General features: G+C 46.9%; 1 protein-coding gene across 2 annotated transcripts in view; it reads right to left on the bottom strand.

Moving 5' to 3' along the window:
- LOC119406038 (DNA-directed RNA polymerase III subunit RPC4) overlaps positions 1–14,808 on the bottom strand; it is a 55,363-nt gene that overhangs the window by 16,006 nt on the left and 24,549 nt on the right. For both annotated transcript variants that reach the window (XM_037672891.2, XM_037672895.2), the window contains exon 6: positions 13,354–13,579. In XM_037672891.2, coding sequence (XP_037528819.1) covers positions 13,354–13,579 — 226 coding nt within the window. The remainder of the gene's footprint in view (positions 1–13,353; positions 13,580–14,808) is intronic.

The raw sequence follows: 14,808 nt of genomic DNA, 5'->3' as shown, positions 1-14,808 counted from the left end.
CGATGGTCAAAAGCACAGAAATATTCACGTTTTCGGCACTGCGCATGGCGAAGAAAACGGAACCACGCAACTACGAGCAGACGAGCTGTCGGTGAGACCGGAAGTGCTAATATTAATGTTTGTTCGGTGTTTTTAACGCGATAACATAATATAAACTTACATATTATCTACTTATTGAACTCAAAATTAACAACGAAAGTAATAATGAGGGTGTTATCGTGATTATAACATCAGCCAATGGTGGAACTGCCGACAATCGCGTCATATTTTGCGGACTAATACATCATTTGTCGAGAGAAGAGGGAGCGATTTTCAGCTGACTTTGAGAATTTATTGTAAATTCCAGGCCGTGCGCATCGCTATAATATTTGGCTCGCGTGTTCTCGAGAGCCTCGACTACCGATCGGCAGCGCCTTTTGAGCATGCTCGAAAAGTGTTGCAGGGCCCCTTTAAGACCCGAGCCCTCGACCAAGCACTCTATCTCTTTATTCCACTGCTCGTGTCTACGTCTTCTTTCTTCTCTTTGTCCTCCTGCTTGTTGCTGCACGGCCGCAATCGTCCGCGACATATGTTATATACCTGAGAATGAGGTGTTGCTCTGGTATTTTTCCCAAAGGGGGGGATGTAGAGGGCACGTGAGTGCCACGTGCATACGTAACTCTAGCCAAGTTGGTTGGGGAGCGCCCTCTTGGATGTAGTACAAAAAAGGCGTATTGATAATCAACTGGGTCACTTCTGCTCGGGACTTGGAGCGTGTGTCTTGATTCCACGGCTCTGGGGCCTCGGCCTGCATCTTTGGCCGCCTCGGCTCGAACTGGCCCACTACAAGTGCCATATCCAACAACCTGAAAGAATTGGTCTAAATGCTTCTGCTTCTATGCTCGCTCTTGCAGTGGCACATGAGGGCCTCTACTGCTTCAGCTTTTTATTTTTTCCCTCTCTCTGCACTGTACACAACGTGGACGACACAGAGAAGCACGACTCAAGCAACCCAAAGTAAACTCGTGATGCTTTTTCTCTTCGTGGCATTTGTTGTCGGCATGCACAGGAAAAATGGCTGCAGCCACAAACGCATGTATTCACCCCATCTCAGCATCATTCAAGGGACCTTAGCACCGTGAGTTTCACACTCAGCATGGACAATGCAATCTAGAAGGGGAAACTGATTGATGTATCTGATATGCAATCGTGAACATATCTTTATCAGTTTTGCCAATTTAGCTCTTTTGTAGCTAAATCTAGCTAATTTTAGACTCGACTAGCTACCAAAAATTTGGTTTAGCTACGAGTAGCTACTTTAGCTATTTAGTCAAAATCTAGCGCCAAATCAGGCTATTTTAGCTAAGTCTAGCTGCAATGTAATGAAATTTTCTAGTTGCTCTGTAGTGATGTACGCTCAGAGCTGTGTGCCGTGGCGGTTTCGACTAAAGTTCCTAGATTTTTCCCTCTTTTCCAGCACCTGGTGAAACGCGTCCCCCGCTCGCTAACAACGGGGGGACTGACGGGAGGAGAAAGGCGTGTCGCGTTAGCATAATGTCCGCTCAAAGATGCGCAGCTAATGTACTTAGACGTACGAGGCTTTGTAAATCTTCCAAGTTAGGAAGAAAATGGCAGCAGACCTTTATGCATCTGATCTTTAACACTGATCTTTATGCATAGCTTTTCTCAATGCCTCAATGCACAAGTGTATACTCTTTAAACCAACTTATTGCCATAAGCAATATACAATCAACAACCGATTTTCGAACTCCCTAGGAACCACGAAATCATCCGAAAAAGTGAACACATGCTTTTCTGCGTCTCTCAGGTAGTCAAATCACTACAGCAATGTTAAAATAGCTCTGAAGGGCTGCCAGGAAGGCGGGGTTACAATACACTAACTGCCAAGCGGAAATTTGAGTTTCCTGACAAGTGCTGCTGATACCAACACGGAAATAAATATGATGACATATAGTAAATGTTGTCTAAAGTACTCAAAGTAAAGACTTTTCTTTCTTTATACCAAAGCACAGTAAAAATTCCAGCCCTCTTGCACGACCATGTGATACCAAGGGCCTGGAGAGAAAACTCATCCTGTGGAAAGCAGACACTGCTCAACCAAATCTCACAGTCTTGCGCAGCAAGCAGAGTTTAGATGCGGAGCACAAAGTTGCCACTTTCTCAGGCAACTTCTTTTCATACAGAGGCCTGTGCTCACTCTCTTCGGAGCTGCTGGAGCCTGCTGTTTGATGTCGAACAGCAGATACAGTTAAAACTCAATCTAACGAAATCAATTTTACGATTCCCAATCTAATGAAGAAATCTCCATTCCTCAGCAGGCACCCATAGTGTTCAATGCTGTCACCAACTCAAATTAACGAAGCTACCACGGCACTAATCCCGATTCAATGAAGTTTTCCAGGGATAATTGAGCAAAAATGCAGCGATTTCTTTCCAATTTTGACACAGATGGGTTTCTCTTTGGGCATGTGCTGTAATGCTATCAGGTTAAAACATTTGGCTGCCCTAGTGACGACCCTAGCTTTTGTTTTGATGAGGCTGCATGCCACGCTCATGCACAAAACAATGGACTCGACAGTCGGTAGCGCTTTGGCGTACCAAATGACGCTAGCGGCGGTGGTGGCTTGTTGTCCCTGTAAATGCTCCCACAGCAGCATAGTGTTTGCTTTCGTTATTTAATGGTTTATGCAACAGATGGCACCTATCACCTTCTGGCATCTTTCTTGCTATGCCTGCTCACACAACCACTGCATTCGTTCTCCCCATCTTTGCATATCGGCAGCTTGTCATAGCTCTACTTCGGCCATGGGAAGCTCCATGTCAGGGCTGCCCTCACGGAGTTTTCACACATGCAGGCGCGTGTTAGTGGCAAATAAAATGCCGCGGTAGCTTTCGAAGTCGCTATGTTACAATTTCAGATTCCGAAAAATCCTTTTCTCGATTTTATGAACTTCCCGATATAGCAAAACAATTCGGGTGCAGTCATCACTTCGTTAAATTGAGTTTCAACTGTAGCATGCTATTGGCCAATAGCCGACATAAATCAAGAGTGCCATTTGGATTGGATGCGCTTCTTGCCACGGGGTGCTGGCACATGCTGGCGCCGCACTGTATAGTCAGCTAACATTACACAGCGAGCCATACTCGCACACAGGAATCTCAACGAAAGAAAGCGATCACGTGTGATGATGTGCACTTGAGGTCAGGATGTGTGCCGACGGTAAGTTCTTTCCCCCATGCCGTCCCTCCCTGTGTAGCTTGTGGGGTCTGAATATGATCCACTCTCTTGGAACACACGGAGACAGTTCCCACCGTCGGGCAACAACAACATGTACATTCATTAATCTGCTTTTACATCACGGCGAGCTCGCCTGTCGAATCTGATACACAACTAGTAACACGCTAAGTAATGTTAGACAACGCCAGTATAATACACAGAAAACATAACACACACAATGTACTGCGAATGCGGCGTCGCCGAAGTTCCGACTCACCCCGAGGGGCCCACGGGAAACAAGCCGCGGTATCGTCCCCCACGGACCCACCGCTGGAGACGTCAATTTACGCACGCTGCCAAACCCCAAAAGACTTGCTGCTGTTTTTTGTACACCGGTCTATCGTCGCCGACAGGGCAGCGCCCCCGCGCCGCCTTACACCGTGCAATCCCAGAGCCACCACTTGTTCGGCGGCTGTTAAACCTAACTGCGGCTAATCCGTGAGACGCGTGCGCCATGAGGTACAAACATCTTCACAGGGGAGTGATAGAGAAAGCGTTTAAGGTGCACGGCAAATCCCTGTAACTCTGCTCGTTTTTGACAGGGTCAAGAAATTTTTGCAGCAATCGATTTGCGAGGCAATAAACTCTGATACTCAGCTTTGGAGGAGATAGGTCAAAAATGGCTATTGTAATATGGCAGTCGGCAATAAGCAATACTGGGACATCCATCACTAGCCACCACCACATCTCCAAGCATTTCTGATGCTTATCCCATAGTCACACTGAAGTTGGTGTAGCGGTCTCTGCACATTCAGAAAAGGCGGGATATTTTCAGAGGGACTTTGTGGTGTCGGCCACGCTACAAGTTGAGGAATGCAGTTAATCTTAGTGCGTACAGTGCTTACTTCGATGAACCACTGCGAATACGTTAGGCTCTATGTAGATTGGATCAGAAATTCCTTGAAACTGCGTTTTAACAATTAGTACGTTTAAAATGGGCACATATTAATGATTTACTGACAGACGGCAGGTGCTTTTGTGTTTAATAAAGGAATGCACGCTGTGTCCCGTGAAAGTATTTTCAACCTCCGCATAACAAAACATGTCTATCTGCAATTTCAATATAGCAAAGTTTCACAGCTACTGCAGAGAAAGACCAAGGAAATAAATTGAAACTTCGCTGGTGTAAGTGGTCATACAGTTTACTTGTACTCTATGCAGTTTTTGTGAATACATTTTAAGAAATCATGCGCCGCATGAAAGGGAGCAACCGTCAAATTAGAGCAGTGCGTTTTTCAGCAGCAGCTGCAGGGGAAGGGTGTATCAAATGTACTCCCTGCCCTCAGAGCAGCAGAGAGGAAGAACATGCGGGAACCCTGGCGCATCAAATTGCACACTACTCTAGAGGCAGAACATGTGGGAACCCTGGCGCATCAAATTGTGCACTACTCTAGAGGCAGAACATGCAGGAACCCTGGCACATCATATCGCACACTACTCTATCGGCTCTACATGCTGCGTATCTCCGTATTTTGCATCCCACGTCAGTGCCCTATTTGGTGTTTTTGTTACAATAATAAACCTCCACCGGCCTACGTCACTCACGCCCCGTGACGTCAGGTCACGTGACCTTTCGGCGCACGTGCAACGGCAGTGGTTGGCAAAACACTCCCGCTGCCGGCTCAGCGTGGTACAGTCGCACGGTGTTTGGCGCACGTTTTTTTTTCTTTTGAACCTTTTCCTTCATCTTTCGGCTCCAAGATTATTTGCGGTATGTGTCAAAGAACATATAAATGTGTCGTGGACTGCGTGACGAAAAATTTGCCACGCTGCTGGCTGTTTAACTTGGAGAAGTGAACCCACGTGCATGGTGGTCTGTGCGAGGAACAGCGGCATCGTCTTCGAAAATGTGCCGCGTTCACTGTGGCGTGTAGCGTGCGTTGAAAGGCAGCGACAATACCAGTTCACCTTTGCGGACGTTGAAACTGACAATATTGTGTGTGGTGTGTGAATAACAATGTATCTTGTTTGCGAAAACATTGGCGCGCGTTATGTCTAACAGGGCCATTTGCAGTGACCGGTTGTCGACGGAACATCAGGATTGGACATTTTGTTTGACGCAATGATCTGCGAGTGCGTACATCGCAGTGTTTCTGCTGCGTGCAGAAAAAAAAAATAAATGTGCACGATGTCCGGGCTGAAAGGTGAGACTATACGCATGAGCTACCAGCGTTTTTTAGCATTGCCGAACATGCATGTACGGTTTACCACAGCGAATACCCAGAACCAGGGGCGTAGCCAAGGGGGGTTGGGGGGGGTTCAAACACCCCCTGAAAATTTTTAATTTTGCTTGCGTATATATATACACACACATACAAACGCGCGCACGAACATACATTAAGTATGGTTAACCACCCCCCCCCCCCCCCCCCCCCCGAAAAAAATTTCTGGCTACGCCCCTGCCCAGAACCATACGCGTATCGCCTTTTATTGGAGATGTACGTCTTAATGGAAGCAGTGGAGATTCTTGTTTGTCATATTCTAGTTAGCTTATCTTTATGGCTCGATATTTCTGAAGTGACATTCCGAGTTTGTGTACCAATTCTAAAGGAGAGGAGGAAGTATGGAAACACGTTGTAGGCATCAGCTACAGCAAAGTAACCGCGCAAGAGATTATTTAGAATTAAATTATTGTGTTTAACATCTCAAAACTGCTCAGTGGATTATGAGGAACGCCGCAAGGGAAAACTTCGTTTTAATTTTCACGGGGATTTGTTAACCTCAACCGAACGCACGCCAATGAATGTTTCCTTTGTTTTTTTTTTGTTTTTGTTTTTTTTCATTCATCTCCGATCAGAATCTTGCGCTGTGAGTGAGAATCTAATCCGTGACGTCGCGCACAGTAGCCGCCAATGCTGTACATCGTTTAAAATTGCAGTGAAGATTTCGCGACGGAAATCGAGTACGTTCACATCCATTCCATGCTAATATTTCTCCAAACACCAGTCATCGTGAAAATGTACAACGTTCGCTTTCGAAGAGCATAAGATTTTTTTATGGCTGTCATCCACGACGAGCAAATCATTATATGTTGACCTAGCAGAATCGTTCATTATAGGCAATGACTATTCCTTTTAACAGCTGTGAGTTCAGAAAATAGCAATTTGCAAAAACATAAGCAACGCAGTCACACGCAGCGCTGCTATGCAGAGATCCCGCCGGCGGAACTTTCTTGCCAACCAGCACCTGCTCCGAAGGCGGGACACTGCCAGTGACATCACACTGTTTGCAAACAGGGAGAGGTCTATTGTTGGGGCTTAACGTCCCAAAACCACACCGTATTTATTCGAATCTAAGCCGATGTTTTTATCGAAAAAACGATGTGCGAAAGTGGGGGGGGGGGGAGGCTTAGATTCGAGTACAATGATTAGGTTTTTGTGTTTTTTTCTGGCCTTGCGAATTTCGGGGGTCGGCTTAGAATCGGGGCCAGCCTAGATTCGAGTAAATACGGTATGTTCATGAGGGACGTCATAGTGGAGGGCACCGGAAATTTTGACCAACTGGGGTTCTTTAACGTGAACCTAAATCTAAGTGCACAGGCCTCAAGCATTGTTGCCTCCATCGAAAATGCAGCCGCTGCGATCGGGATTTGATCCCACAACCTTCGGGTCAGCAGTCGAACACCTTAACCACTAGAGCACTGAGGCGGGCGTTTTTGTTATCACCGCATGTCAAATAACAAGCATGGGGAGTGTAGGGGCGGTAGCAGTAAATGCAACAAGCTCTCAGTTATCTTGCAAGCGATAATGATCGTTCAAGAAACGGATATCACCGACCAGGCTGGTATCTTGAAAGCAGTCTCTCTATGGTACCGAACTCTGAAGAAGCCATTCGAGACTCTGGGAAGGACAGAATTAATTCCCAGTGAAAGCAATCGGTGTCGGCTCATTTAGTGCAAATGAAAGTTCCTCCCCCCCAATAAGGGCCCTGCCGCAACAGGTTTTAAGCAGCCGACCAATATTTTAAGCAGCCGACCAGTTAGCCGCGAGCTTTTGCTCGCGGCTAATTGAAAATAGTCATGGGCGTCGTACGCCATATTTGGGCTGCAATCATTATGCGAGAGAGAGAAAAAAAAAAACTGACGACAAATTTCAGGTGCAGGCTCTTAGAGATCTAGTTGCTAAGCGGGACTGGATGTGATTCACACAGGCCAGTGTTGACTGCTTGCGGTGCGTGACCAGGGTGCGGAGTGGGAGGGGGGCACTTTCCGGAATGGTGTATAAATTTGAAATTAGCAGTGAAATTGGAGGGGGCGCTTGCTCAGAATTTTACAGCATGTCATCCTAATATTGCTTCTCTTATAGAGACCTATGCTATATAGTACTTGTGAAAACTTTCTGAGGTAATAAAGAGAATGCTAGGGTGGCAGAGCTTTTTCTTTTGTGTTACCATGCCAAGTGTTCTGGCAGCATTTGAAAGTGCTGTTGGCTTCTAGGAACAAATAGTGAATCAGTGCAGTTTCTACAATTGGCTGTTTCATTTTCACGTTTATCAAAATGCTGATGAGACACGAGAGAGCCAAACTTCACACTTAGTCATCCATTTTGTCTTATTTTTCTGTTGTAATTTGAACAAGGTGCTTACAACTTTAACTAATGCTGATGAAAATGTCAGTGATGCTACCGAGGACTTCTGATTTGGAGCAAATTTTGGAGCAGCAAAATTTCCATTTTGGAGCACTTTGGAGCAGCAAATTTTACATCCTGGAGTGCACTACAGAAGCATATTGCATTAACATTCAAGCACCTGAATATTATTATGGGGCTCTTATGAAGGCTAGAAATATTTCGATTCATTGCAAATATCATGGAAAAAATCATCTCAGGAGAACTCCATACTTCACTCGCTAATGAAAAAATAAGGGCTCTTGCAGTTGAGTGTTCTGGATTAACCTCTTCGGCGATTATTTTCGACACTAGCTAATAAACAGAATAACGGATCAATAAAATTGCACTTCATGAAATAACACTCTAAATGCATCCATGTGGTTATCAGCAGATGTGGTAGACAAACACCGTTATGTACAGCAGTGCCTCAATGCCAAAGAGTCACAGTGTCGCTGATGCATTCCCCTAAGAAAACTCCAAGGCGAAAGCCAGGTTCTCTTTCCTCTCGATCGACGAGTTGATCCTCCCCCTCCCTCTCTGCAAGCTTTCTGCACCTCACCTGGTTTTGCGCTAGCTCCATGATCGGTGCACCGATCACGGAAGCAGTGTAAAGCGACAATGTCATGTGATGATGTCATCACGTGACATCACGATATATGATGCCATAATGACGTCACAAGTTTTGACGATCGATGACGTGATGATGACACCATCACATGATGATTATTTTTCCATGAATCGATTGACGCCGCCAACGGTCAATTTTCATGTTTGATAAAGCATCTAAGGCTTTCGCATTAATATTGCATATTGAACGTTAACAGCCTGACCGTTAACAACCTGACCTTACATACGAAACTGTCCTCCACCATGTCACCTCTGTGAAGTGGATGATAAGCGAGGCTGTTTCGCGCATGGCACAGAGTGAAATGACTCCTCATATTTTTTAAGTTTTTATCGTGATTGCAATTATATGGACACTCTCGGCGGATTTTTGCCGTCGCTGTACTCTTCCGTATAAAGTCCAAATTAATAACATCACCACGCGCATTCTAGCCGCGGGTAAAATCTCGCGAGCGCTGGCGACGAACGCGGCTGAAGAGGAGATTAAACTAGCCAGCCGTCTGTCTCAGTCGCACGGAGAGCGCATAAGATAACATTTTCCCGCGTGCGGGCCTGCCGTCGCTTGCTCATCAAACAAGAGAGGAAATGCCCCACCCGTCTTTCGTAAGGAGCATGAAGGGACGCCAGGAGAGAGGAGGGGGGGGGGGACCGCATCGTTCGAAGGGCGCAGTCGCTTGCGCGCAAGCTATCTCGTGGCATCAGGAGACTGCTCGTAAACTTGCTGTGCTCTCAACGCTTACTTTGCGTTCGGAGAACTCGAGCACGAAAACGCTTCGGTTCCTGGAGCGGCCATATTCCCTTAAACCAGCGTTTTGTTGAGTTACGTGAGATCGGATTCAAAAGAGTTAGCTGTTAGCCTTACTTCGTTTAACAATACAATTTGTTGGTATCGCATTCATTGCTTCGCCCTTAAGCGAAACTGTGAGCTTTTTTAATCGTCAGCTATTGACCCTCAAAAGCGAGGGGCGGACGTGTAACATGGCGTAGCCGCTTTACTGTGGGCTGTCAGCGACGGGCCCGCTACGGACAGCTGCGCATTTGCGGCTGCTCCGACCAGGAGATATGCTTTTATTATTGAGATGACATTTTTAAAAAAGCAAGCAAAAAATTTGAATTGGAACCCTAGCACGTGAGCTCGAAAGGGCAGGGCCTTTTAGGGGGTATTTACCGCAGAGTGTTTACAAACTCGAATGTGCTGGTGGAAGGAATTACGAAAAAGCTCTTCTGGGTGAAGATCCATGGATAAAGTATATCTGAGGAAAACTGTCAATGCGTTCCCACCGTTCGCGTGCTCTTCCATAAACGCGAAGCAAGGAATATTCAATATTGTTCCATATATCTACTGCTAGCGATCCCAAATTTCATTCCGTGATGTCTAGAAACAGAAGCGACAGACATTTTAGCGGCACGCATGTAGTTATTACTGAACATTGGTTTCCTTACGTGCCGTGTGACGCTTGCAACGAGCTATCAGCAGCGTTTCTGGAACAGACGACGTCCGCCGATGAATTGCCGTCGCACTTTCTCGCTACCGATAGGCCTAGACATCACGAGCCTCTGCGGAGAGCGCGTTTTGCTGTCGAGCCGACTTGCAGAACAGAAGCTGCGTCGGCACCGTGCATGGCATTGTGGCTTACTCGGGATGCACGCGCGAGCGCTATTTATTCAGCGGAATAATTCTTGGTCCATGGTTGCGACTTTGGCAGCCCCAAGATCAAGCTGCACATGTTCTGACGCGCCGGCGGTGCGATTGCCGGTGATAGACGACCCCAAACCCGAGACTTTGGCGCAGTTTTCGTTGATATTATCAGGATGGCGCAGTAAATACAATTTGGTGCACTTTGGTGCAGTTGGCGCAGGAGTGGAATCACTGAAATGTGGAACTTGTTATAGAGAGCCTTATAGTGCCCAATTTGCTTCTGTAGCTTTCCCTTTATTACCACAGGAGGTGCTCACGCCTTTGTGCTTCAAGTAAGGCAACTATCTCAAATGCCTTTGTCTATCTAACAGCGTAAGCTGTTATGAGCTCACAACAACAACCAAATTTGGTGGCGTAGTTGTATGCCGCTACCACCACCACTGTTCATCGCAGCTGTCGCACACAATGAGAAGAAAAAAACAGGGTTCGATCAGGAATCGAACCCAGGCACTCTACGTGGCAGCCGGGTATTCTACCACAGAGCTACACCAGTGCCTGAAATTTTTTCGCAAAAATGACCCTATACAGGCATCATGTTGGATGAGGAATCACATTAACAGTTGTAATATTGCAAGGCAGAAGAGTAAAATCACAGCAGCATACATCACACAATGTGAACTGTGTAACGAGTTGGTGGTTGAAAGCTTCCCACCCATTACAATGGGCTCAGCCATAATTCTTCATTATCATCTGCCGCACCATCAACAAAGTGCGCAGCCATGTACGTGTGCAGATTGCCTAACGAGTACAGCTCAGACCACTTATAACGTAACCGCTTACAGTGCAGTACCGGCTATAATGCGGTTTTTTCTGACTCCCGTTTACCCTCCCATAGAACTCCATGTATATGCATACCACTTATTGTGCAGTCCCCCGAGATGAAAGACCGGTTATAATGTGGCTGCCAGAACGTTCTCAGAGATGCGAGGGAACGAGCATGCTTCTCAGCGGAGATGTGCCGGCAGGGGAGAGAGCGGCGACGGCGTTACGAAGGAGGAGCGGACGCGGAACGAACGAACAAGGAGCGGGGGGAGAAAAAAAAAGGGGATGGCGGTGGGGGACAGCAGCCCGGCGTTACGTGGTGTGAGGAGGGGGAGCGGTTGCGTGGCCGATGGAGAAGCGCGCTTTGGCCCCCGGCCGCATAACATGTGCACTCCGCTACGTACAGGCGCCCGCGTCCACATCAAGAGCGCGTTACCACTATTTGTCTCCATCGGGAAAATAGTTGCTTCGTCGTAGAGCGCAGATATCGCGCATGCAACCTCGATCCCCCGCAAGTAACAACGCTTTGAGACGCGATTGAGCTTTCGCCTTTGCCACCAACAGGCGGACTTACAAGCTTGAGAGACTTTTTCAGGATAGTTGCCGCGGCTGTTCTCCCGACCGCGAACCGAAACTGCGTTTCACGCGTGATGCCCTCGGTTTAGCTCGCGAGTGCAATCTCTTCTACGCCCGATCTCCGTGTTGCCTAGGGCAAGCTTCTCGCGGCGGCATGCCAAGTTGCAACGCGCACGCTAGGCCTAACGAGCGCTAGCTGCCATGTCGGCGGCCGCGGACTACAGAAGTTGCGGTTTCGTGCCGAGTCAATGAAACATTTTGCAGTTGTTGCATTTAGAAGGGGTTACTTACATCTTTAACGAAAACGCGGGCGTGCGTGTGAAACACTCGAGTGGTGGTTTGTGGTCGCCACCGTTTTCCACATGGTGCACGCGCAGTGTGCTACTGCGGCGACTTCCCGTGACGGCGCATTTTTTCCGCGTTTGTTATGTCGGCACCGCAGGCCCGCGGACGCTAACCGTTCAACATTTCCAAATGTAAGCAGATGCAAACTTACGTCCCAGTCGCATGCCTCGATAGTCGGAATCGTGCGCCTACCCGTTGGTCATGTTTTGCACACGTGCAACCTTTCAAAAATGTTGTTTTGGTTATAGTGCGGTACCGCTTATAGTGCGGATATTCGCGACTCCGGCGACTTACGTTATAAGCGGTCTATGCTGTAGTGGGTACTTCCCTACTTCGCAAAATGACGATTCTGGCATACAGTGGAACCCCGCTGTTACGTTCCTCACTGCTGCGTTTTCCCGGCTGTTACGTCGTTTTCCGCCGGTCCCGGCATAGCTCCCATAGGATACAATGTATTGGGAACCCCGCTGTTACGTCGTAACTGTCGGACCGTTCCCGTATGATACATCGCGAAGTGCGCTCGGAGCCGACCGAGTGACTACCAAAGAGAGCGGCCATGGTGCATTTTCACGCAGCTTGGCCTCGTTTGACTGTAATATTAGCCGCATGAGAGGCGCAAGCAACAGAATCTTTCAATTGATGCAAAAAAAAAGCATGGCCTTCGAGATTCAAATTGCAAAGATGGCGTCTATGACGTAACTGCTCGCGAAAGCAAGGCCTTCGAGATTGGCATTTACTATTGACAAAAGCATAGCCTTTGAGATTTGTACTGCACAAACATGGCGTGTATGACGTAATTGCTTGCGAAAGCAAGGCCTTCGAGATTGGCATTCACTTGTGCCATCGCGTTGGCGTAGACTCATCATCATCGTTATTTGTCGGAGAACGGGAGGAGTTCCGAGCTGGTTGGAGCTCGCATGGTCGTGCGTGCGGTTCACGGTCGGACTCGCCGCGCCGGTCGTGATTGCGTGTGCTTAGTTCTTTCATGCCTACAGCTGTTGGTGTTAAAAAAATCACATACGCTGATTACATTTCTGTGGATGAGGCCGTCCTAAGCTCCGCGTTTCTATCCATCGACTAGATCGCGGCTGAGCGCGCCAAGTTTCGTGCTGCTCGCAAGAATTGAAATAAAATTCTGTACCACTAAATATTTTGCCGTTTTTCCTGTTTTTCGTCTCTTACGTTTCCCGTCTGTTACGTTTATTTCCTACGGTCCCTTCAAAAACGTATCAGCGGGGTTGTACTGTAGTGGGTACTTCGCAACTCTACTTGCAGTAGTTGCTCTAAGAGAGTCTCAGTGAAGACTGCTCCTGCAGCTTAGGCTGGGACTGTGCTGCATGTTCCACGCAGGCCTGGTGTCCTTTTTTTGTTTTTGTTTTTTTTTTTCATGCCACAAGATTTGGCGATGTCAGGTTTGAGAATTCTTACTGTCCACTCAATGCTTTTCCCGCATGACAACTTACCAGGTAGGTTTGGGTCTGTGCACAGGTCAGCTAGGCTTGCTCTGTTCAGAGCTGTACTTGGTACAGCATTATCCAGGGCAAACCCATTCAAAGGCTCTTGCTTGATGGCTGGCCCCCCTTCAACCTTGACCACTGGCTTCCACTCAGAGGCTGGGACCCGCGGTGTTACTAGCGGTAGGGTGGTTGGACAATTGATAGGCATTTCCAGGTGCCCATCATCAATGAACTGCAAACAAATTCCCGACAATTAATATATACCGAAATACCTGCACTAAATTTAAAGCATAATAGCATGCAACCTTCTTATTTTATGCAACATTCTGTGGTGCTTTGCACAGAAAAGCCTAGGCATAACATAGCAATAAATTTAAAGTGTATGTTGAGTTGTTCTTTTATTTACATCTCACCAAGGTAAAAGTAAAGAAAGGCGCAATTTAAGTAGTACCAGATGTTTTTAACAACTACTTCAGGAAAACACCAGTGGAAAGACCAATGTACAGCCTCCAGCATTTTTAACTATACTGCGCGAGCGTCGACCGCACCCAGTATCAGCGCCTTACAACGGCGATAATCTGCGAGATCGGCAGTAGTACGCACAGGCGCACAAAGCTGCTTTGTGCACCTGTGAAAGAAAGAAAAGGCAGATATTGCGGTTTTCTTGCGCAGAGCATGAAAGACAACAGATAAGCCCCAAATACCACATGCAAAGGCAAGGCAAGATGATTTACCACTTTTGACAACAAGATACTGTCTACGCAGGACATTATGCCTACACAAATCTGCCTACACAGGACATTATGCTTAAAATTAAACATCAAATAATCGATGCAGGTGTCGCAACACAGGATGCTAAGGTTATAGTCGGCTTAGAACTTAAGAAGGCCTTCAATAATACATCACACAAAGCTTTATTTGAAAATCTTCAAAAGTTAGGGGTAGGAAAAAGAGTCACAATTATATAAAAGGCTTTCTTACGACCGGACTGCAAGAATAATACTAGGCGAGAGAGAATCCCAAGAATTTAGTCTAGGCAGCAAAAGAACGCCGCAAGGTTCAGTCCTATCCCCCTTTTATTTTAATGTGGCCATGATAGGTCTCCCTACAAGACTGAAGGAAATTACAGGACTCCACCAAACCTCTACGCAGATGGCATTGCCTTATGGATAGCAGGAGGTAGTGACGAACACATAGAGGAAACTTTACAAACAGCAGCAAACATTGTAGAAGAATATGTCGCTCAAGGATTAGATTGCTCACCAGAAAAATCCGAACTCCTTTTCTACAACCCGGCATGAAGAGGTCGGAAAAGTAACAAGGATAAACCTAATATTGAAATCTATATTGGAGACAACAAAATACCTACGGTCGAAAGCATAAAAATTTTGGGGCTCCGAATCGGCTCAAACGGGCATAACAGGGAAACGATAAGATTACTTGAAACCAGTGCACAGCAAA

Source organism: Rhipicephalus sanguineus, chromosome 1 (genome assembly GCF_013339695.2).
Source record: "Rhipicephalus sanguineus isolate Rsan-2018 chromosome 1, BIME_Rsan_1.4, whole genome shotgun sequence".
Taxonomy (NCBI): Eukaryota; Metazoa; Arthropoda; class Arachnida; order Ixodida; family Ixodidae; genus Rhipicephalus; species Rhipicephalus sanguineus.
This window is presented reverse-complemented; position numbering and strand designations above follow the sequence as displayed.